The sequence below is a fragment of the Patella vulgata genome, chromosome 5 (assembly GCF_932274485.2).
Source record: "Patella vulgata chromosome 5, xgPatVulg1.2, whole genome shotgun sequence".
NCBI lineage: Eukaryota > Metazoa > Mollusca > Gastropoda > Patellidae > Patella > Patella vulgata.
In genome coordinates, this window is record NC_065883.2 from 28493857 (window position 1) to 28519960 (window position 26104).

The following is a 26104-nucleotide window of genomic DNA, read 5'->3' on the forward strand; positions in this document are numbered from 1 at the left end:
CATAAACAATATTTTAAACACTAAACTTTATTGATAAATACTGTAAAATACTGAAGTGCATATTTGTTTCACATCTGGACGGATAACAGATAAATAAATAAATATAAATAATTTCATAAAATATCTATTCACACATTAGGATGGAATTGTATTCAAATAAAACATATTCTCAATTTATAAACACAACAATATCTCAAGTTTGAAGCATTATTTTAAATAAAAATATTTTCAGTTTATAAATACTATCATGTTTCTTTGGATGGTTAGTGTAAAGTTTTGAATTAATAGAATTATGTACATCATGATTTTAATACATACATTTATATTAGCTGGAATGTCATTTAAATAAAGTTGCCTTTGATAGTTTGAGTCAGGACTGCATTGGCATACTGGGTCTTAAAACCAGACGGAACATCCAGTTTTTCAGCAGTATTTTTGTCCAACTCAGTAGGACAATTTTTACCTGGTAGTCCCACCATTATTGCCAGTCTGTCCCTGCAGGACTGGTAAATATAAAGGAAATTAGAATTGAGGAATACTGCATAATATTTTCAGTAAATTATCACAATATTCTCTTCTAAATTAATACAAATTATAAAATACCATTTCAGTTATCTAGTTTATGAGACACATGGATTTAATTTAGTTAATATCTGATCTGAATGTACTAAATAGCTGAAAATAATCAGTTGTCATCTGGGAGCATTTATATATGTATAACTATAATAAAATCACTTCTCTCTAGTATAAATATTTAAAACATTTAAATATGGGAGTAAAAAGAATATTAAGGAAATACTAAAAAATAAGTCAAGGAACTCCAGCTCCATATTTTTGGCATAATGCAAGGAAATTAGAAGAAAATTGTTTGAAATTTTTAAAAAAGTAATGTAGGTCAATGAGGAGATTTTCAATGAATATTTACAATTATCACAGTTCTGCTTCGACAAGTGCTATATCATAGCAACTGGCAGTGTTACGCTTTTTCACTAATACTACGTGCCCCAAACCCACCCTCTTTTCCTCTCGTCTGCTCATGCAGATTTGAAAAATATCCTCTAAATTTGTTAATACAAAAAAGACCTACATTTGTAAGCAATCTTTCATGAACAAGCTTTTTGAAATTTTAACTTTTTAAATAATTAATAATTACGTTCCAAATTTAATATATACTATGCATTTGCATACTGAAATTTGTTTTAAAATGTCAAACAGGATCTGCTTCTCAATCAACTTTTACTTAAACAAAGCCAAATTGTTTTCATAGTTTATAGTAAATCACACAACAACTATCATCTAACTTTACACTTCCTATTTACACATATCACAGTTCGCTTCAACAACCTACACATACGTTGTTGCAAAAATTGAACAACCCTGTTAGCTTCGAAATTTTATTTCTCTAGGCCTAGAACAACTCACAACACACTAGCCAACCTTTTTAATAAGTGAATATATGTCTAAATGTTGGCTATACGAAACGTACTGAACAACAACCTTAATATGTCAATTCTAATCCAGGAGCTATTTCAGAATCTATCTATCACAGTCTTTTTGTAAAGACCCTACCCAAACACTTTTGTTCATTACAAGGTAATGTGAGTGGTGGAGAGATTCTGGACTCTAGCTATAAATAAATTGGAATACTGCTTGGGGATATATAATGGGACTGTTTAAAATAAATTTGCAAAAATAAATAATTCAAAAACTTAACAGTATCAACAGAAGGACTTACATAAAAACTCAAATGAAGTCACCCAACATATTAAGTACCGGTAATCTTTAAACTTCAACACCTTTACAACATAAACCTTTATCTAAAATTTTAAATATGGAATTATATGGGGGGGGGGGGGGGGGGGGGAATGACATTTTAAAACTGAATTGATTAAAATTGAATGGGACTTTATTATGTCAAGATTTTGGAATTCAAAGACAGAATAAAATTTAGAACTGAAAGCCAATTTAAACCATTTATATGTTTAGTAAAGAAATAAAAATATTATTTTTTTAAAAGCTTTACACAAAATTACGTTTTCTCCATAAAATATTTTTTCTAGAAATTAAAATGAAATAAAAAAACAAACAATTAAATTATACTAAAATCATACATAATATATCAAACATAAATATATATATAAAAAAAAATATATATATATATAAATAAATATAAAAAAATGAAAATGGTGATGAAAAGAAAGGAATTTTTAGAAAAAAAATAAAAAAAATAGTTAAGAATTAAAGATATTTGCAAAAGCTGTTCAGAACATTATCTCTGATATAAGCTCAAACATTTTTTGAGTACAAACTCAAAGAGGAAATGAAAAGCAAAGTTTTTGAAAAAGAAAAACAGCTAGCAGAAACAATAATACCATTAATATATAAAAACAATTGTGTTCCCAAGTGTCTCATAAACTAGCATATTTATTAACAACTTCTGAAATTTTGGAATGTCTCTTATAAATGAGATGTATCAATTATTTAATATACCATTTTATCCACTCAAACTAAGATGCCTGTTATCCTGCAGGGCATTAACAAACTAGTCACAGTAACTTAATGAACCCGACTCTAACCCTGGAAGGGCATTTTACACCAACCAGTCATAAAATTGTCACGTTTTTTCACTTGACATAAAATGAAGAACGTCTATTTAGAAAAACCCCAGTGACAATCTTTATGCAAAGATCTTTGTATGTACAAATCGTCCAGTAACAATGATTTTATTATTCAGCAATTTGATATTTACATTTGATTTTATAGTTTAGCAATTTGATTTTTAAATTTGATTTCATAGTTTAGCAATTTGGTTTTCATTTTTTCGGAATACCATCACATGATTTGTTTTGCAGACCATGATTTTGTTTCAAAATAAACATCTAGATTTGCCTGCACTTCTTGGAAGCTCAGGTGTTAAAACCAATTTAATTTCCTGAATTATAACTGACCTTTTCCCTACCTGAATTTAAAACCAAATTCATATTGCCCTCTTCAATATCAAATTACATGGGTTAAATAAAATAATAAATTAATAACTTTTTGCTCTATTGGCTGCCTTTACAACAATTAATAAATCTAATAACTTAATAAATTAGATATACATTAACACATTAAGAAAGTATATACACTTAAATAAAATAAATTAATATACATTTTTTTAAATACAATTCAACAGTAGCTGTGTTTAACTATAACAATATTTTATACAAAACAGCAGTTTAATTGTTAAGAATAAGCACTACATCATTCATAGAAGTTATACACAATAACAGAATTATTAGCCATTTGTATTAATATTATATTATACACAATAACAGATTTATTAGCAGTTTATATTTGATTATATAATATGTATACAAAATAATGTACGCACAAAAACCCCCAGATTTGATTGAATATGAAAGCAGTTTTTTTTACACTATGTATAATATATATATCTAATACTTTTATTACTAATACTGGTTGATATATCATCTGAACTATATTACTGTGCATTTTGGTATAACCATGGTACCTAACTCTATTATTTATTGTGAGAGGAGGGAATGCATTGAATGGGGTTTGTTTAATGTCTTCTTAACACTATACATTGACCATTTAGACACAATGGTATTTTTATATGTGCATTGCGAGGTAGGATGATTTTGCCTGTACAGCAGCGTTTGTTTGACTAAGTATTTCAACCAGATATCTGAAGTCAATTTGGATTGTCCAGGAGGAGCTGCGTAACAGTAACTAAAACTATAGGTTATAGACCATGGTTATATCTGGATCATTTCACTGTATCAGACAATAGTAAGGACATAAGAGATCTTTTGGCAGGGAGAGAGGGTTAAAATAGTGGACTATATTATAAGCAATTAGAAAATCAAACTTGGGTTCAGGTCAAGAGAAAATACAACACTTCCAAATTAATTGTTAAAGTGAAAGCTCACCTTAAAATAATCAATCAACCTCTCAAAGATATCTGTGACCTTAATTATACAGAAAAAGACACTCAGAAATTACAAATAAGAATTACAAAAATGACAATTTACAAAACAACGCAGAAAGATGAGGACTTGCTTTTCTTTCCACTTTTTGATGACATTGAACTACTGGACCTTGATGATGAATTTCCTGATTTACCACGTTTGTTATCTGGTTGATCTTTGCTCAAAACAGCTGCTTCAAATTCAGTATCATCTTCATCATTACCGTCATCTAAAAATCCAGAAAATGGTAGTTTAACATCTCAATACGAATTAGCTTGATGAGTCATATTGCACAAGATTTACTTTGAAAGTGATGTCTGGGCTATCACATTTAAAAAAGCTATCAGATATTTCCCTTTCTGCCACAAAATCTGGTAATGAAAAGTAAGTCATAGACCTACTACTAATACTACTATATTGAAGCCAAAAATGCACCGGATTCACAATATGGTACTCTAGTTAACAAACTAAATATGAAAGCCAGCAGTAGGCACTGTTGATATAGGTATGAATGAAATATATACATTTTGTATCAGCAACCTTAACAAATAATATTAACAAATAAAAATCAATAAATTCAAGGTGTTTATTCATGCCGACAGAAACAATGCATTTCTAATTTAACTAACTTGTTTAACTGAAAATGTAAACTAAAATTATTTATTATATAAACACTCACTATTGACAATAACTTACCATTATTTATACCAGCATATACCCCTTTATATTATGGATTTTATAAATTGCATTTTTATTAGTAACAAGCTGTTTATAAAACTTTATAGCTTTCTTTTGAAAATTTCAATTTTTATTAGTACCTAAGTTACTAGACAACAAAATTTATGCTCATCAGCAGCTTAGTCCTTCAAGTCATTTATAATTATAAAGGTGGATAGCCTTCTTTTGAAAATTTACAAAAAGATTCTCAAAAATTGTAAGATTAATTTAATGATGAACCAATATTAATACTTTTGGTAGGGTTAATCTTTATGAACAGCAGGTTTTTAAAAAAAAATCTTAATAACATGGACAGATATTTCATGGAACTATTGCACCCTAGTTATTTGCTCAAGAGTCGGCCTCATCAATGATGACTATCTAGTCTCAATGGTTAATGAGAAATAATCACTCCTATTGTGACTGCAAGGTTTTCAATGAATTTTAATTTTAAGGCAGTAATGGATAGCTGATTAATTTCAGTAAACTATGATCTATGTGATTACATGGAAGAAATTATGGTATGCGTCTTATGATTCTTAATCCAAGCATTATGTTGTTAGCAAAATTGATTAAAGTTAAAATCTCTGATTATTATTTGAGAGATGTTTAATCCCTTGCAAACTACAATATTGTGAAAGCTGAATCTCCAAAAGGAATATCAGTCCAAAAATGGTTCAATAAAAATTTGTCAATATTCAGCATTCAGTAGAGACTGTATATAAAGGAAATGGTGCCACCTATGATTTATCCTGAAACATTTTGTGGACTTAGTTTTTTAATAAAGATCTGATTAAAACCAAGCTGGGAGATTATATTGAGTACATTTTTGGGTGCAAAATTAGATTTTGTCCAAAAAATGCAAATGATGATTTTAACAACTTTAAATAAATTACAAGTTTTAAAATAATGCCGAGTTCACATTTAGTTGTAGTTTTTGTGCAAATTTATGATCAAATTAATGAACAATCCTTGCAAATTCTAAAATTTCTTGACAAGGATCTGGACCTGTGGGTGAATGTTCAGAAGAAATTGTGGATGGATGGCGGAGATGACAACAATATGTGGGAATTATTTTACTCTTATAAAAAAGACATGAAGATGTCAGAGAGCTTTCAGCCCATGTGTTACCGAATATGAAAGAAATCAAAATCAACCGATAAATAGGATATTTAGTATCAGATTTATAAAAGCTATAACACCACAAAGTCCTTTACCACAAAAAACTTACAACTATAAAATAATTTTTATCTGAATCTGTAACTATTCCAGCAACATGGCCATTTTGGACAAGAATTTGTTACTTCGACGACCTGAATATTAGCTAATTCTTCATCCTCATCTTTATAAAATATACAATCATGTGGGTAATTAAAAACAAGAAAAGCGCAACCCACTGGCAACATTCACACCCAGTGAAAAGATACAAAATATAAAGACTTCCCAATGGGAATTATGCCTTTTGGAAAGCTATCATATTTGTATCAGAATTTTGCATAGAAACACAAGATTAGAGAGACACACTGAAAACAGTGTTGTATAAAAACAACTCACCAGGAACCCTGTTTAACATCTTTAATCTTTTTAAATTATATAAAAGCAAATTGACAATTAACCCTTTCAGTTTCAGTGACATTTGTCGAAAGTTTTCACCTGAGAAGTTTTATCAGGTTCTACAAATCGAAAGTTCATCAACATTTGTGTTCGTCAAATGGCTTTGTTGTTCTGCAGCTTATAAAGAGGAGATGTAATTTGATGTGAGGCTTCTATATAGCTGTATTTTTACATGCTTGTCTTCCATTTTAGTGATTAAAATTTTGATTTTCCATGTCAAGAAAATATTTTAATTATTTGCAGAAGTTTTCTTTGAAAATTGACAATAAGATAGTGAAAAGTATTAATTAAAGTTTAAAACTATAATATAAATAAATTTATTTCATTTACATCAAAAATTTCTATAATAAACAGTTTATCTATTTATCTTGCTGCAGATCCTCAAAGTAGACATTTCAGAAATTGGGGGTTGACAACAAAAATGCCTGGCACTATGACTTTATAGCGTCAAAGCATACTTGGCACTGTAAGTTTTTTGTCTGAATTTTCATCTACAGGTAAAAATGAAAAATCATACCTTGATAACAAGTAACAACAACAACGATCTACCCATGTAACAAACAAACAAACAAACAAAAAGAAACAGATGGGTAAATCTTAAAACGTACCAATTATTTACCTTTCTCCTTCTCTACAAGTTTTAAACATTTCTCAGCCTGATCGTGAGTTGGCGCGTGATAAATATTTTTAATCAGCTGTGTAGATATTTTTTTCTTCGAGTGTTGATCTGCTAGTTCTAACATTCTGTTCAAAGCATCCTATAAAATATTAAAGATAAGCACTTAAAATACATTCCTTGAGTGGCATTTAGCGATTGAACACATTAAAAACACAACACAGTTTATATGGAAATACAATCACTGGTATATAAGTATAGCACAATGTTTCGACAAGTATTCTCTTATCGTGATTGTATTTCCATATAAACTGGGTTGTGTTTTTTTTCACTTAAAATACATTTGAGCCATAACCTATTGCTTTATTTATGTTCTATAGGGACTGATGGGTTTTGTGCACGTGACAGGATACATACCTTTTTTTTTTGTAGAACCACTTGTCAGGCGACATTGCCAGATTTAGATGAAGAGCATGTTCCTGTAGCAACAACCGCGAGTTTTACAACATCTAGCCATTGCTAGATTAGTCAGAAATTCACAAACTTATGGGTATGTTATCTCCCTTTACCACAGACACATGAACAGTAACATTGTCCAATCAGAGGCTGTGACACAAACACACTCAAATCAAATATGGTGGCATCCACAGAAACCTTAACATTGAACAATCTTGAAATTTGCATCTTAATTATCACAGGTAGACATTTTAGCTGGTAAGTGGGAGACTTAATTGGTATTCGCGATGACATTTTCTATCAAGGAATCTGAAAGATCCCCAGCTGGGTCAGTAGCCAATCGAAATTAGTGACAAAATATGCAGGGTATTCCGTAAAGGGTATGATAAGATGTACAGAGTTAAAGTGAGATCAAGCCTTCTATTAAAGATGGATAAAGAGAGGCCCTAGCCTATTCCTATTGTCCTAACCCCCAACCCTTAAGAATAGAGAAAGAAGAAAGTGTGTTTTAAACTCAACTAAGTTAAGAAGAGGATGGTGACATATGTTTAAGACAACAGTGAGTGTAAGAAAGGCTTATGAGTATATGACAGTGCCCAAAATATTATACACCTTGGTCATAGGCCACCAAGATCATGAGAACCTAGGCTTTAGCCAACCAAACCTATAGGCAAATCCAGCATTGGTTGGTCAACTTTTGTATTTAAAGAACTGCAATCTTTCTTCCCACAAAAATTAGAACTGAATCTCCAAAATTAATTAATGAAACTTTATGTAATGCAATCTTACGATTTTATTTTGCATCTGTTGTTGTCGTTTTTCCAACATGGCTACCTTCATCATGTATTTTACTTTATCCGAATCAAAAACCTGTAATATAGAGAAAATATTAACAACAATTAAAGAACCCCAAAACAGTGTGCACCAAATAATCAAATTTCATTGCATGCCTCATTCTCGGTATCCCCAGTGGTATTGTTCCGTTCTACTCTACTAACCTCTGGGTCCATCCACATAGTCACATTATCCGCCCTTGATACTTCTGTTAATTTTACAGACCAATTGAGTGGGCGAAAGGAAGTACCTCACATTTTATTGCAACTAAGATTATTGTGGTGAACGTAAACAATGACGCTAAGACTGGTATGTAAACTATTTTTTGATTGGGTCGTACAATCAAGCTACGATCAAGGGAAGATAATTCAAATTCGTGAAAGTCCCATGGATGGACCCAGAAGTTAGTGGAATATTACAGAGCGATACCACTGGGGATAGGGGATACCAAGAATGCCCATACCTCGTCATGGCTATAAATAAAATTCAGAATGAATTGGCATGGAATACGTTATAACAACTCATAAATATGTAATTGAAGGAGGTGAAGGAGGTGTATTTTTGTCTGAACAGCAGCATATCAACCCACTCTTCTTTATATTCCAACTTTTATTTCTATACACACTATCCTATTTTCATTGACTGTTGAAAACTGGACTTGAAAAATTCTTAAGTTTCAGCCGACACACAAGTCCTAACCCTAGATATTCTCTACTATTGAAAACCGGACATGAAAAATTCCTAAGTTTCAGCCCACACATGTGTCGTCAACCCTATATATTCTCGTCAAGAGTACTCGAACCATACCTTGGTGTTTGTATTAGCAGCAGATGTCTGACCTTTCCGTAAAGCATCAGATAAAATGGCCTGCTTCGTGTTGATACTTTTCTTAGTTTTTGGTGGTTTCTGTTTCCCCCAGATTTGAACCATTATTGCACTTTCAGATAAATACTTGAGGAGCTACAAATTAAATATGTTTTAAAAAAGTATTAAAACTAACATTATTAACTATATTATAGTTTCTTACACAAGTATACAGATACTGGTATGTGGTTCTAAATACAATGAATATATAGCTGCACAAATTTAAATTATATATGGGGTTGTAGTAATTTTTTTACAATTTCATTTTGTGACGATTGTACTTGTATTGTAGTTCTTTTATGTATTGATTTGGAGATTCAAATAAAAATCACATGACCAGGGAGAACTAAGTTTCACAATTTCTTCTTTAGATGTAAATTACCTCATCATCAGCCTTTGTAAAGTTGACAACACGTTTATGGTTCCAGTCTGGGTTGATTGTATTTTTGATTGGATTACTACAGGTATATTTATCTTCATGATAAACTAAATATTTCAAATATATATCCTGTAATGAATGAAATAGATAATTTATTAATAACAATGATTATCAACACATGGTCCTTCAAGTAAGCTGCAAAAGAGGAGAGGTACAAACACTAGTTGGTTTAATTAGTTTTTGTTCATTGGCAAAGCCCGACCATGAATGAGTGTGACATCATGGGGACCAGGCCTGTAAATAACGGTTTTAGAATGTCACACACTAATGAAATAGTACCTGACATCTTCAACTTATTGCCAGACATGTATTAATAATATCAACAAAAAAGACAAATCTGTGCTGGACTAAATGACAGGCACCAGAGGTTTAGTGCCTGACAAAGCCTGAATTTGTGTCTGACATTGTCTGTGACAGGTGCCTTACTTCCAGACTTGATGGGGACAGTGATCATCTTTGAAGTAGTTTCAAATAGAAGCCCTGTCTTCATTAGCCCATCGGTGCAGAAAAGTTTGTGAAATTATCGATTGATTGCTAAATCCTCACTCGCTAGAGAATTATTTTTATAAAAATCATTTCCTGTGACCGAACAAATATTGAAATTGATAAGAAACAAACATGATTATTTACTGCCAGATACAATCTTGTTTACACATATTAGCAATTAAGACATTTTCTAGAACCAACTGATTCTTATTAATTTGGGAGCCTCACAGTCACAGAGGGGTTTAATATAGGCTATGCCTGTTCCCCAATTCCTATTCAGATACAAATCTGAATAAAAATATTGTTCATAAATTTATTTTTTTTATATTACTTACAGTAAACTGTGAAGGTAGACCACGAGCACTGAGAATTTTAACAACAAAATTGACATCTTTTCCTTTGAGTTCATCTGGTGAATTAACAAACACATCATCATTCTCGGTATATTCCTTTCCTTTCTTATCGCATGGTATCAATTCAACCTGGTAATAAATAATTACATATCATTACAAATTGTTTATATATAGCTCAAAAGTTCAAACTTACATGTCTACTATTTAATGCAAAGTTGCTATTATTGTATTATGTAATCAAACTTATGAAGAATTGGCTAGTTTGGTAAAAAAAAAAAATGGTTCAAAATATGGCAGAAATTGCCAGTAATTTCTACTTCCTACAATCCTTGTGTTGTGTTTAGTTTCTATGGTTACATGTTCAATTTGTGGAAGTGATGAATAAGAAAGAATTCCGAATATGCTCTTCAAATGATTTGAATTATTCTACAACTATAATCTTGTAGTTATCACCCAAAATAAAATTGAATAATGTTTCTGGTTTTGTCAACACTTTACAATGGTCAGTTCTGCATCCTTGACAGATTCCATTGACACAACTTGTCACTTTAAGAATAGTTTTAAAGTAAAACTTACATTTAATAATCCAACTTCTTGTCCTTTAAAGTCTGTTATATCTAACTGTTCCTTTATTTCTATCTGTTTAAGAACACAAAATTTAAATATTAGGGTTCTGTATGAGCAAGTCAAACTATTTTTATATCTTAAAAATTTGTAGATGGAAAGGGTCTATCTAGCATTTTTGTTAAGATTGCTTCATCAAATAATGTTGCATCTATGTATAAGTATGGGTACCAGTAATTAACTTAATTTCAAATATTGTATGCTTACATGGTATGCAAGAGATTGTAGCCAAATTTTAACACTACCAATATGAAATTCAGCTTCATAATCTTCACTGAATGGATCTCGTTCCTGTTCAAAATAAAATTATAAATGATTTAAAAGTTAGGTAATAGTAATAGCTAATACATTGCAATGCCAACATATTCTAGAATTTTCTACATAAAAAGATATACATATATATATAGACAGTACTCTGAGAAATAAATCAATTCCTGCAATACAAAGCAAGAAATAGTACATGAAGGATGAATTTTGACAAATAAATGTCAACAAGAACTCAAAATTTGGTTTAAACAAAATTAAAAATTCAATCTAAAATTAATTTAGTATTCTTCGAAAATTTATTTTTATACTTGAACAGTGTCCTAATTCTCTGAATTGTTTTCCTGTTTGGGCTATACTGGTAAATTTGTGAAACTGTAAAGTTATATCAGAAGCTGGGTAAACAGAGAGTACATTAATGTTAACTACTACGATCAAGAGAACTACATATTACCCTTATTCAGAAGCTAGGTTAAATATTTAGTCTGGCAGAAATTTTTTTACAATATTAAGTAACAACATAAATGAATTGGAATTTAAAAAAAAAAAAAGCGAAGCTATGTAGAAAACTAAAATTAATCGACTAAAACTGTAATATGTTAATAACTTTGAGTTAAAATGCATCCCAAGTATTTTTACAATAAATAAAATATAACCTGAAGATTAAAATCAAAGTTCCTCATAAATGTAGATATTATTATTTTAAGATTGATGTTATGTTTCCCAGTCACAAAACTGTAATCATGATGCTTGAAGGGTTAAAGCTGAAACAGTAACCCCTGTAACCACTCTCTTTATAGCTCTTGCTCTTTTAACCTGGTTAATTAGGCAAGTCTAGTTTATTATTACAAGCAAATGAACCATCCCTATGACAATTAAGAACTCTGGTCTGTAGAATGTTCACAAGAAATTGTAGACAGATGATGGTCCAAAGAACGAAGGCGATGACAATATACATGCACATTAAATGAAGGTGTATAAAAATAGTGGTGTATAGTTAGTGTTAGTTGTATTTTACGTCCGCTTCCACCGAGGTGATATCGCAGACAAGTGGTGTATATATGCAAGGCTTCAATTGAAGGATTTTAATTAACCCTTGTATTTGGAAGATGGGAATTAATGGACTTACAATTCAGTCCCTCACAGTTCTGCTAGTATCAGTATCAGACACGTTCAGAATCAAGATATAGGCTAATCAACCATGGGATACATGTTTCAGCTAATGTGTTATATAGAATCGTATTCAGTTTGTGCATGCTTTGTTGCACGGAAGTCTGACCTTTCAATCCGACAACTAATTAATGTTATATGTAGTTATCATGCAATATTTCAAATATTTATTTTTTAAAGTCAATCGATTTGGAACAGGATCCACCCAAATAATTAGCAAACTACGTGTAATATTAACTATTTCTACAGATTAAAAAATGGCCGCTACAACTCCTCACACATACTCTACAAAAGTATTTTAAAAAGTATGCCATAGAATAATAATTATAAAATAAAATTCAACAATATTTTGATACCTCAGTTTCTTTATCCTTCAAAATCAAAATAATCAATTCTCTTCAAATATGGAAGCCATTGCTAATTAAAATGATCAAATATAATAAAAAAATTGGAAAATACGAGGAAGTGACATTTCCATGACTTTTTATAAAGTATTGTCCTTGTAAATATTGTTGTCTATGATAATATAAACCACTGAATATCTTCTTTGCTTTCTCCTTTAAATTTTCATATTTTAAATGCGAGACAAAAAAAATATTTTCATAGTCATTTCAGGATAATTGATTGTCTTACCTTGGGTAAATCCCATTCTTCTCCTTCCATGAAATTCTGGTACATTTCTTGCATCAAGAATTTACGATTCATAAATTTTTCTCGTGGCCAAATCCATTCATGTTTTGTTTCTAGATTAACGACTCGAACCATTACCTGTAAATAAACAATTTAAACATATATAACTCACAATATAAATTAAACATGCATTATGCAAGAGCAAAATCTGCTTATTACAAGTCTTTCTTTAGGCCTGAAATGTTATCTAAATTATCAATTGGACATTAATTAACTTATCCAGACCATAATCAACTCTAGATGTCAAGGCTAGCCTTCGATGTTGGCTGGATTAGATTCCTATATGCCAGCTTAACGGCCATAGATAATTAAATCAAAACAGTGGATAAACGAGACTATGCTGTTTATATTAATGATTTTAGTAATGATGACCGAGACTATGCGAAAATTTCACCCGCTTCGTTCTCGGCTCATAGTGGATCAATTTGACTGAAATTTTCAGCAAATTACCTTTACACTATCTAGTTTTTAACTATTATAGCGAGAACTGCCATCTCTTTATCTTATCTCCGATAATGTATCTTTAAGTCAAATAATGTTAAAGCTTTGATGTATTAGGCCAATTCTTCAAAAACAGAAAATATACAAAGACTTTTGTAACATAAAAATCCACTGTTTACCAAGCACATCTTAGGTTGGAGTGGCTGGCCAATAGTTCTTTTAATATAGAACCTCAAAATGGACGATGCATTATTATTGCTCAAATGTTTGAACTGGATTTATTTTATTAGGCCAAAATGCCGTGTTTAATGTCCACTCAACACAACTGGGTGTTTTGGGGACAATCCCTTTAACTATGTACTGTACTGTACTGTACTGTACAACAATTTCTCTTACTTCTGTTCGACCTTTCAACTCTCCACGGGCTTCTGCTGAAACAACCATCAATTCAAACTTCATCTTTTTATCAAGCTCTTCACTAATGGAGTTACATTCTTCCACAGCTGGCATCAATTCGACAATATCTTCCTTTAGCAGAGCTTCATCTATAATAATAGTTTTAATATAGAAGTATGACTTGTATATCCTTGACAACTATATTATATCATAGGAAATGGACCACAAATCATCCTGTGGTTTCATAATTTAAGTGCCTGATTAGACTTTAGTGAGATCCTAAAAAAGTTGCACCAGAAAGTCTCACAAGGTTGTGTATCAAAACAGGACAAAAACATTAAAACCGTATGTGTGCCTTTTAGTTTTAGTTCTTAAATATCAATTTTAAAAGCAAAATTAAAAAACTGGAATGTTGTTAGGTCGCTGCAGATTGTGATGTCCTAATAAACTGAAACATCCGCTATCTCTGAATTCTTCAGCTTCTGTGTCAAGGGCTCTTTTATGTGTGTCTGAAATAGCTTTATTTAACATCGGCTTCCACCGAAGTGATATCGCAGACAATTCCTTTATGTGCACAGTAGGTCATTAAACCCCAGATGATTTAATTTCTTTTTGTGCAAGCATTGACATTTGTCTCACCATACAACCCTAGTTATATCTAGAAACATAGCTTCAAAAATCCTGAATCCTGGACATTCTAGGTATATAATCCCTTGACTAACATGGCACCCAAGTTTCTAACTTACCTCTAGTTTTGTTTTCAGACGTCACATCAAAACCAGATTTTTTAGCGATTTCTTCCTGAGCCATTTCAAAATTAACTACTGGTGCATCTTTAGCACTTTTGTCTTTGGGATTGACGAAAACAAAATACTGAGTTGTTCCAAATATCAGTCTGTCGTTGTATTTAAGTTCTGTTTTATTTGTGACAAGTTTGCCATTTCTCATCATTCTTACATTAGCTTCAGAGGGTTCTATACTAAAAGCTCCTTTATCTTCTCGGATGATGGCATGATTCTCAACAATACTGGAAAATGAGTAAATTGATGGTTTTGAGGAACCAAATAAATAATTACGGAACAAAACATGGTCCTACTGGTCATGTGTGCAACGAAAGGAAGAATTCAACAAGATGAGTAAAATTAATAGGGGAGTAAACTAAATTCACAGAATTGCAATTGAGTGGTGAGGAAATGAGTACCATCACAGTTCTGTCAGTTCCGACGGTAGAGGTGGTGTGAGTAGAATCATGACGTAATTAAACAAAACGAATATGTATCAGCTGTCATGGTTAGTTGATATGTTTTCTTATACAGTCGATACATGCGTTGCAGCACGAAATCCCCCTTTTCACTCGATTGTTATTATTTTAGAGATTGAGAGAATTCAATTCCGGTACCTTCAATCGATTATCCCCTATGTGTCTTTTGCAAAATGTAATGCATAATATGGTATAGAGCCTTATATGATAATAATTAAGGCCACATACAAAAAAATATTCTGGTTCTCAGACAAGCGTTCTAGTTCTTTTTGGAGGGAATATTGATATTTATCTACCGGTATATAAAATGTAGCATTTAAATATTTTTATAAAGCTTTTACCTTGGTCCTTTCAGCATAATATCACATGATCCTTTACTGTTACCAATAGTTACTTCAGGTTTTTCTATAAATAGTATAATATGGCCAGACAACTGAGGGTCCATGTTTAAATTGGACAAATAAGGCATCTTTTTCTTCTTTTCTAAAATTTCAGCTAAATGTTGGCCTCCCTGAAAAATATTTAATATTAATTAAAATAGCAGCTTAAAGATCATAAATGTAGTAAAACAGAAAAAATATCAGGTTTGTTTAACAGTACGTTTTTATTTTTCACTTTTGATTTTATTGATGTTACATTTAGCCACGAACCCACATTTTTAAAATGCTCATCAATTATAGAACTGCCTAGGGGTTTTTAAGTCTGTCATTTAAATGATAAAAACTATATTCTTACGATGATCCCATTCAATTGATTTCCCAAACTAATTAATCAATATAGATCCCTACTGGTTGACCAGTCCCCATTGTTTGTGTTTGTATGCAACAGATCAGCTGAATCCAAATCGTTTCTTTATTTTCATTCTGATATCTAAGCTCCAATGCTGCACCATGAATATAATGTATAACCCTGAACTCTGAGGTAAAAAATATGAACAGTCTAATATGGAAATAAAGGCGGCCTGATTCAGATACTAAACCACAATTAGTTATTTTTCTTCGTAATACACAATAAGACGTCTTTTCATAAACTAAAGCACAATATCCCGCTTATACTTGCTCTTCAAATTTAGAAATAGGAACATTTGAGCTAACTGATCTTCAATTATCAAAAATTGAGAATGACCCCAAACATGCATATCATTTCCTAAGAAACAGTTAACTTACACCATGAGCATGTGCCTCTGCCAGTCTCTCTTCAAATGTTTTGTGCATTTCTTCCATTTCTTTAGCGTTGGTTTCCAAACGACTCTTATACTCTTCTTCCATTTCTTGTTTTAGTTTGGCTAATTCTATAAATACAGGTTAAATTATTTTTATCTTTTGTATCTATTCAGATAATGAACACACTGATGTTTGTATTTCAGTAAAATCTGAAACTTGTTAAAGATAGATCAACCATATAGCAAAGATTACCCTTTTTTTTGAGTTGCTTCCCTTGTTGTTAGTTTGTTTTTCATTTTGAGCTAAGTCTGTATCCATTCACTTGATCTGATATGCGCATTTGTTATTTGTCGTATTTGTATATTGTGTCCTGTCCGTAGGTTTGTCTTGTGTAATTGTTTGTGCAGTCCTCCTGCACTTACTATTGACTATAAAATTAAATATACATTATGCAAGAGGTAAATCTGCCTATTGCAGGTCTTTCTATAGGTCTGAAATGTTATATAAACTATTAATTCAACATTTATTTAAGTGAAAAGACCTTAATCAACTCTCGATACTATCTTATGTATCAGATTTTCACTGGATTTGAATTCGATCTGCTGGTCAACGCTCATTGATGATTAAATCCAAAAATGGATAATCAAGACTATGTTTTTATCATACCGACTTTAGTAATGATGATCGAAGCTAGGCCTAACATTCAATTGTTAATATCTAGGTTCAGAGTGGAGTAATTTGACTGAAATTTTCAGCAAATTCCCTTTACATTATCTAGTTTATAACTATTATAGTAAGAACTGTGAGCTCTTTATCAAATCTTCCATAATGTCCCTTTAAAAGTTATTCTATAACATATTATGTAAAATTGGTGGATGACAATATAGTCCTTAAAAAGCAAAGCCCTTTAACAACAATGTAAATTTTCTTCATATAGTGCACCAATCGCCAATATCCACCTGAATGTCACAATAAAAAAGAAACTGTTCATAATCCGGTCATACAATGCAAACCCATTAAACTTTCTCACCTACCTTCATCAGTGAGATCTTCATCATCATCTTTCATCACCTCCATCTTAACATTACCCCCCAACATCGCTTTTAACTTTTCATTTTCTTCCTGTAGTTCACGGATCAACTTCTCAGTTGGATCTTCATTTACAGATGCTGTTGTCTTGATCTGTTTTGCTCTGTCAGCTGAAACATCAATATCATAATTCAGCAGATGAAACTAACACAAGCACTCAAATGTCTAAATTACTTCATTTTAAGAGTAATTCATGCCTCGACATTACCCATGACATTTAGCAAAAGCTGAAGTAAACTGAGTCAGCCACAACAAAATCTTTTTCTTTTTCTGCAGTACAAATCTTTAGAAGAATCATCTGATACATACCCTGAGATACATATAATTTTGTTAGCATTCGTTACTCACCATATCTAAGAGTTGAAAGAGATTCATCGTAGTTAATATCAGCAGGACTTACAGCAGCTATCTACAAAATATAAATCACTGATCAGAAACATTGTAGGCATTTTACATTTTATTTTAATTGGTGACAAATAATTTCCTGTTTACTGCAGACAGAGTAATGAACTTAGATTCTATGTATTTTTGGGTTTTTTTTGTCAACAATTTTATTTTTTGATTCAAACTAGAGAGGTGTCAAGAGAAAAACTGAAGTACTTACCATTATAGTTTTACTATTTCCACCAAGAGCATTCTTCAATAACTTAGTTAAACATGAATCTCTATAAGGCACTGAAAGTAACACATAATTATTTTATCAATATGAATGACAGTTTAAAGATGAGTTATATCGACAGTTTAAAAATAAAGGAAACAAGAGAAATAGGGGTGGATTGGATGGTGTTTCATCAACACGATACTTTGGTCATTTGGAGACTAAAACACATTTTATTTATTTCTATGGTCACATGTGCAATGGTAGGATAGTAAATTGTGTCCAGACTGACTCCAGACTCCTTATGTGAACACCAATATGAACAAGGGTGGACTTCCACTTTCCTTCCGATCTGAAGGACTAGGCACCACTTTAGTTATGAGCTCTGTAACAATTATGACAATTGAGAAGAGGGCTTGAAAAATCATGAGGTACATCTTTCCCCCTGCTGGACCACCAAAAGAAAAGCAATAAGGTTATCATCCTGTCAGCATAATAACGGGAGACTAAAATATTGTCAGTTTTTATTTCTATTGTCACATGTCCAATGAGAGGGTCAACAATTTTGGCCAGACATCAGTGTTAGCTGCTCACTCTTTAAATTATCCAACATGCACTGACCAAAAGACTTTGTTCATTGAATCGAATAGGTACACACGCCAGTTCAGAATACAAGATAAAGTTTATGTAACATACCTCTAGTATTTTTACCATTACTTCTATCAGCTAAAGCTGAGATGACATTACCCAGACATGATAGTGACTGGTTAATAGCAGCACCCTCTTTAAGACGATCTCCAGTTGCTCCTGTACTTTCTGCTCTCTCACTATATAATTAACAAAACAAGGAATTTTAAAATACATTCACATCTGATTAAAGGGGCATTATGTCAGACTTAGACAAATATATAAAATAGATAAAGAAACATGAATATGTTGAGAATTTCAGTCAAATTACTTAATTCTGAGCGAAGTTATCATGGCTAGAAGTCTCTATTGTCATTGTTACCGTTGTTTCAATAATAAAGTCTTGATTATCCATTTTTAAATCAAATCATATAACTGCCAATCATATTTATATCAAAACCATCTGAAGTTCTTGAGAGTTGATTATAGGCTTAGCATGTAGATAAATGTCTTATTAATAATTTATAAAACATCCACCGATGACAAAAACATTGCCCCCAGGACTTTCACTTAAAATTTTAGCTGATCATTAAGCAAGTTATTTTTCAGAGAGTAGGCCCATGCCAATATGTCGCATCAGAACAACAGTTTTAAAGATCTTAAGTATTTTTACACATAAAAGCGAAAAATTTAACAGTATTTATTGTATTTTCAGGTTAAATTCTTTCAAAATGAAATGGAGTTTAACATCCTACTGTTCTGCTCCAACTGGGCTAATGAAGACATGCATATGCCATACAGTGTGCTATGCAGAAAATTTTGCCCAGACAGCGGCGCTGTGGCCTACTCATATATCAAATTACAACTGCCATGTGATCTTTTATGTGCATGCCAATGTGAACACAGGACCATGCGTTTTTGTCCCATCCGGATGACTAGAGAGCTGTCCTTATCAGGCCCATCTGTCCTGCATCACTGACAAAGGAAAACCACACTTGAAAGTCCTGATGAACTTTCTCTGCCAACACCAGGATCGAACCCGAAACCTTCAGCCTAGGGAGCCACCATCTTATTTACTTAGCCACCGTGGCTCCCAAATACTTTCCAATATCTTATTCTATAACTTGTAAATTTAAGTTCTCCAACCGGTCAATTTCACTGACTGAAATTTAAGCCCGGCTCTCATCTTAAAAGGGTTAAAAGCCATATCCTTATGAAAATTTCATCTTGAACTTTAGTTTCAAAGTAATCTATTCCAAGTACACCCATCTACACATAAACCTGACTTCTCTTACCAAAAAACTTGACAAGTGGCTACCTACCTTCCTGCTAAATCTACTAAATTAATTAAAGGTGATTTCGTTGTTTCCTCTCCAGCAGCATTTACAAATTTCTGTATAAAGGTCATTCCTACGATTGTGTGAGCTCGACTATAACAGACAAAGAATACAAAATCTGTACATTGCTGAAGACAGGGGTGTAGTGCTGGGGGAACATCCAAACAACATTGCCTTACATTTATTATTTAGGAGGAGGAACAGCATTGACTCACTATTTTTAGTAAATCCAAACTTGCAATCCTCTGCCTTAGTGGAATTTCTAATTTCCATCTATACAAGAAATATGAGAAAGACAGTTTTACTGAACATCCTCGCATTATATGTGCAGGAAGACTGGGGGAGATAATGGGTGGGGGGGGCTCAAAGTAGCCATTTAAAAATGCATTCCCATAGCATATACATACAGTGCGATCAGGACCCTAGAATTTAAAGAAGACACATGTCAAAAGTGTATTCTTCAATGTTTTTATTATTTCCTATCTGACATCTGAAGTATTGTTAAATATAGATATTAAAGAGATATGTAACCTGCTGGTAGCGTTCATGTTTGTAGCAGCTACTGTACGATTTCTTGTTCCTTCCTCCATCTTATCTTCTATCTCTTTATAACTACTAACTGGTGTTATCTGTAAACCATCAGCTGTAATCAAATAAAAGATGAAAGTGTGACCGAGTGCGGTGGTCATGGGGAAGGTAGGCTATGTGACATGTTTTATTACATTTGAAAACTTTCTATGAAGGAATAAACAATTTTGCTTTACTCACCATAAAATCCTTTCTTAGGATGTTGTCTAACCTTTAACCCGCCACGTTTTGGTGGTTTAGAGTCAAGTAAGTCTCGAACCTGTTCATTATAAATTTCCAACATGCTGAACATAACCTACAATACAAGCAAAACAAACTAAAGACATCAAACAAAATATTTATATTTCAGTAGGTACACTTGTAATTTGGAAAATAACATAAATGTATGATTATTTAATTGCAGTAACATTTACAATGTGAAAACCTGCTTTCAATAATGCAGCAGGAATGTAAACATGTGGTGTGCTGTTTGACTGTTTGTATATGGGGACACCTAGATTGTTTTGTGCTATGTTCTCGTGAGTTAAATATACTTGCTAAGGTTGTGGGGAATTCCCTCCCATTGCGTCACTGTGTGGAGGTGTATGTGTTCCATGCCTGGGGTCGTTGGTTTGATTCCCAAAAAGGAACAGTCTGTCACAAGGAGAAGAACATAACTTCTTGTTAGAATTTGGAATGATTTTAAAATTGGATATTAGCATCTTAATTTCGACAGTAGAGCCATTTTAGAAAAAAACCCACAAAAACTGTGAACAAAATGATGTACTATTTAGAATTGTTACTAACGGAACAAATGCAGCAAATTTGAAAAAAATAATCTAAAAAAAAAATTTAGGTGACAGATTGTAGCGAAGATATGTCTTTGGAATAAATCGCAAGCAAACTCACTTCAAATTCTGTTTTTTCTCCAGCTGTTTTCTTCTCATCAATACCTTTAAAAACTTGCTCACAAAACATTGGAACAACACCTGAAATAAAGAACATTAAAATGAATATGACAGTTGAAAAAATATTGTTATTATTTTCAGTTAAATATGTACTGGTAAGTAGGTTTGGAATACTTAAAGATAATATGATGAGTGGTTTTTTTTTTTACCTTTATTAACACCATATCCAACAATCGACCAACTTTTTCCACTTCCTGTTTGTCCGTATGCGAACAATGTTGTGTTATATCCTTCCCATGCATTCTTTAAAACTCCAACACCTATATCTTCAAATACTCTTTTCTGGAAATGAAGCAGATTAAAATTACAAATGAGGTTGATCTGTTGTGTTTGAGTTGATTTGTGAGTTATTTTTTGAGTTGATCAGATGTGTTCTAAATTGGAACAAACTAGTGTGGTACAAACTGGGTTGATTTATTGTTAATACGGTTATATTTTGGATTATAAATGGGATTAATCCAGTGTGTTATGAATTGGATTAATGCTTGTGTTATAAATTGGGATGATCTGATGTGCCATAAATTGGATTGATCCTGTGTGTTACAAATTAGGATGATCTGGCATGATATTAATTGGTTTAATCCAGTGTGTTATAAAATTAAATTGAATTGACCTGGGGTTGAACATTCTACTTTTTTGCACCATCTGGTCAGCAAAATTATTTGTCATGCAGTGTGCTCTGAAGAAAATTTTGCCTGGACACTCTGCCTGGTTACTCTTCATTGAACTCAAGTTTTCACTACATCCTACTTAGCGACTATATAGACGCTTTTTCGTTGCAATGCCACTGAGTGTCACTGAGTCAAGTGGCGTTGTTTTGATTCCCTGCATGTACATGACAAAATGTCCTAGTTTGCGTTAAGTCGACTTAAGTTAAACCCCATTTCTCTCTCTCTCCCTTGCAATGCCCTCCTTTCATGCACCACTGGGGGGGTGGATGGCTGAATGGTTAGCATGTGCGTGCTGTATCATAAAGTCTGTCATTGAGTCAACTGGCATGGTTTCGAATCCCCGGCTGTACGTGACAAGGAGTAGGGTCGCCTGTCCAACTTTGTGGGTTTTCTCCAGGTCCACCGGTTTCCTCCCACTACTAAAGACCCTACGTGCAAGAGATTTATTGAAATAAAATTGAACCATATTAGTCCCGAAATGACCTAAGTTGTGTCGAGTGGACCTTAAACCCCATTTCTCTCTCTCTCTTCATGCACCACTGACAAGGGAAACCATGCTGGAAACACTGGCATTTCATGGTTAGTGAGCCAGCACCATACTCACTGAACCACTGTGGCTCAAGGTTGACCTGGTGTTCTAAATCGATCTGTAATTGGTTAAAAATTCATATACTTTTTAAGTTTATTTATTACCTGATCACAGAATTTTTTGCCATTTGGATGAGATGGGTCTGGTCCGTAATATCCGTCCGCCTGTTCCTTACTACCATCATGTGACCAGTAACTGTAGTCAAATGCAAACTTTTTCTCGTCATTGTCTGATGGGTCGGTGATAATGGTGGTAGGACCATTCATGTCGATGATACATTTTGCATTCCTTTCTCTTTCTCGTCTATTGTACGGAGAATTAAGGAAGAACATTTCAAAACACATTTAACAGATTGCAATTTATTATAAATTAAGCTAAACCAAATACAAATATGATCATTTATAAATAATAAATCTATCAGCATTTTTCATAATTTGAAAATTACTTTTAGTGTCAGTATGATATTGATAATATTTATTCTCCTACTATATGATTAACCTCTATTTATCGCCAGTATTTTGTAGATATTACTGACTTGTTGAGGATAAAAAAATACTTAAACATACATTATGCAAGAGCTAAATCTGCCTATTGCAAGTCTTTCTTTGAGCCTAACTCAAGATTTTAACTTGATTGGAACGGTTCGCCATTTAAAAACTTTATTTAAAAAGTCTTGAGTAAACCAGTGCCCTGGTTACCACTATGCACACATCTTGTCAAAACTACAACCGACGATAACTTGGCTCAGAATGAAGTAATTTGAATGAAATTTTCAATAGTTTCATTTTACATTATCTATTTTTGAGCTATTATTTGAGCTATTTTGAATGGTCAGCTTTTTATCTAAATCTTACATAATGTATCTTTAATTTGAAAGGCAATTGACATAGTTGGAATGAGTCTTGAATTAGTTGGGGTTTTTTGTACACATAAGTTTTTAAAGCATAATAAACTAATGTTACACTCACAGATATTATAATGTCACCGCTTCACATTTGTTTATTTCAACAACAAGAGGAACTAATTTCTATATTTCTACAATGATGTTTCCGAATTCATTAATAATACTGTGTATTACAATAAGAATTTCCACATGAGCTGTAATTCATGCATGTAGGTAGGCATTATAAATGCTGGTCAAATTAATTAACTAACGATCATAATGGCAACTGGCAAGATAGCTCAGGTCTAATTACATAGATTCTATAGATCTACAATATATTATGATGAAATAACAGATCAATATAACCCACCTATTCACTAAATAAATAACTACCGTTATAGACTATCTTATATTGAACAGTGTTTGTACTCGGTGTAACATGGCAGAGTTTTTTTTAATAAAATATAATCAAATTAGTGACCCTGGAGTTCTTGATAAATAAATGTTTCATTTTACAAGTAGGGTGATGAGGTTAAATATATTATTTATTTTCTTCAAATTGTTATTGTGCAACTTATTGGCCTTAAGTTTTGTAAAGTTTTAGTTTAAGTAGTTCTAGAGATTTTATTGGTAATTCAATTCATATTAAACTGTAATCAATCATAGAAGGCTTACTATTTGGTTGCGGGCGCTGCCCTTAAAAGTCTGGCTTATTTATCAAACACTACCCTACTCAAGTAAGCCTTGTTTGCTATAAACAATTTATTGTATTTAATGTAATCATATTCTTTAGACAATAATGATATTATATAGAGCATAATATTATGTAATAAGAGTATTAATTACAATATCTTATTACATCTTACAGTGTTAAGTTCCATTAACTGTGATATATCATAATTATGCAAAACTACTAAAAAAATAACAAATTTATTTAATTAGTGCACAATTTTGGTATATGGTGAAATTATTCCCCAAAAGATCTTCCTTAATTCTTTGCCTGGACTAGAAGTAGAAGTAGAACGTTTGCTGGAAATTTTCAAAGCAATGTTAAATTGGAAAATAAAATAATTGAGGTTTTTCTATAGCAAGAAATGTTAAATTTAAGGAACAAGAAAATACATGTATTGAGTTTCATGGTTTCATAAACTGTTAAGATTCAACTGAAATCTGTTCATCATGGGAATACCCAATCAAGTTTTAAAACAAAAATTCATTCATTACATTTAATATATTATTTAATAGGCATATTTGAATAGTTGAAGATCATTTTTTATTTACTAATATTTGGCCAATTTAGGCCTAATAATGCTGAATTCTAATAAATAATTATGACTGCCATTCTATTCACACCACGTAAAAAAGGAGAACTAATTCAATTGTATACTTACATAACGTTGCTTTGGGAAAAGAATACGCCCCGCCCCACCCTCACATTTTAGGTGAGGCGGGGAATTAGGCCAATTACTAGATCTATGTAATTTCACCAACTTCTCAAATCCTTTTTATTAAGCGGGAATTCTAATTCATAAAACAATCGTGTACATGCTTGCTTGGAAAGCTACAATGATCCTCATACAGAATAAATAAATCCAATACTCCACGTCGTATAAAATACTTGAATAGCTCTATAAACAATAATACAATAAAACCTTATCAAATCGTCCTAAATAACCCCGGCAGAGAGAGCTTAACGACAACTTAGTCAGTGCCCGTACCGCCGTAGCAGACGAACTTTCACTGAAATGATAACTGATTTTAAAAGGATATGAATGGTCTCACTCGCACAGCTACTTTAACATTTTCTTCTGTCATTTTGGATCTTTAAGATTTGATCTGTAACTGTGATGTTGAAAAACGCCGATCGAACGGGCTACTGCAGTAGATATGAATTAAAAGTGATTAGTTGATCGCCATGTTCATGATTTGTTTACGTCGAGTGCGTGGGTTGCTAGGGTTGCACGCGCCAGTGCATGACGTTATCGTCATTTATAACGGTGCTTATGAAAAGAATAACATGAAGATATCAGGTAGCTGAAAACGTATAGGCCTAAAAAGACTATTTTACGCAATGGATGTGTCGCTTTCCAAAAGAATGTTTTAGTAACCTAGATTTCTTCGATAGAAAATATTTCGAAATCATGTAGCTAGGCTATTTTATAAATACCAAAATATTTTGCGATAACATTGTCCGATTACTCACTGCTTAGTTAAAACTGGCAGCAGGAGTGCAGGACACTAATAGTAATAAATTGTTTATAATAATTTTATTGAACTTGTATAACGGCAAAATTCAGCTTAAAATATAGCCTATGTTAAGGGCCAATAATTTGATAAAATCTCGGATGACTTTTATTTTGGTACGCATCGGGTCGACGTTATGCCCCTTTTCCCCGAAAAAAAAACAACTTAT

General features: G+C 32.2%; 1 protein-coding gene across 4 annotated transcripts; it reads right to left on the bottom strand.

Annotated features, from left to right (window-relative positions):
* Nucleotides 1-3352: 3352 nt before the first annotated feature.
* Nucleotides 3353-25650, bottom strand: LOC126821278 (kinesin-like protein KIF28P). 4 transcript variants are annotated; one of them, XM_050549679.2, is made up of 26 exons: nucleotides 25083-25650; nucleotides 22913-23111; nucleotides 21698-21830; nucleotides 21490-21569; nucleotides 20782-20896; nucleotides 20545-20656; nucleotides 19999-20106; nucleotides 18746-18876; nucleotides 18056-18126; nucleotides 17800-17860; nucleotides 17397-17561; nucleotides 16366-16490; nucleotides 15541-15710; nucleotides 14685-14965; nucleotides 13939-14087; nucleotides 13045-13179; nucleotides 12768-12782; nucleotides 11185-11268; nucleotides 10930-10992; nucleotides 10336-10482; nucleotides 9458-9583; nucleotides 9019-9171; nucleotides 8167-8247; nucleotides 6914-7063; nucleotides 6246-6271; nucleotides 4098-4203 (listed from the first exon to the last, which is right to left on the bottom strand). In XM_050549679.2, the coding sequence occupies exons 2-24, from the start codon at nucleotides 23072-23074 to the stop codon at nucleotides 6917-6919; spliced, it is 2814 nt and encodes a 937-aa protein (XP_050405636.1). In that variant the 5' UTR covers nucleotides 23075-23111; nucleotides 25083-25650; the 3' UTR covers nucleotides 4098-4203; nucleotides 6246-6271; nucleotides 6914-6916. The 4 variants fall into 4 exon arrangements, with proteins under 4 accessions (XP_050405632.1, XP_050405634.1, XP_050405635.1 ...); XM_050549675.2 differs by lacking the exon at nucleotides 6246-6271 and having other exon boundaries at nucleotides 3353-4203; nucleotides 6925-7063; nucleotides 25083-25649; XM_050549678.2 differs by lacking the exon at nucleotides 6246-6271 and having other exon boundaries at nucleotides 4072-4203; nucleotides 25083-25649.
* Nucleotides 25651-26104: the final 454 nt, after the last annotated feature.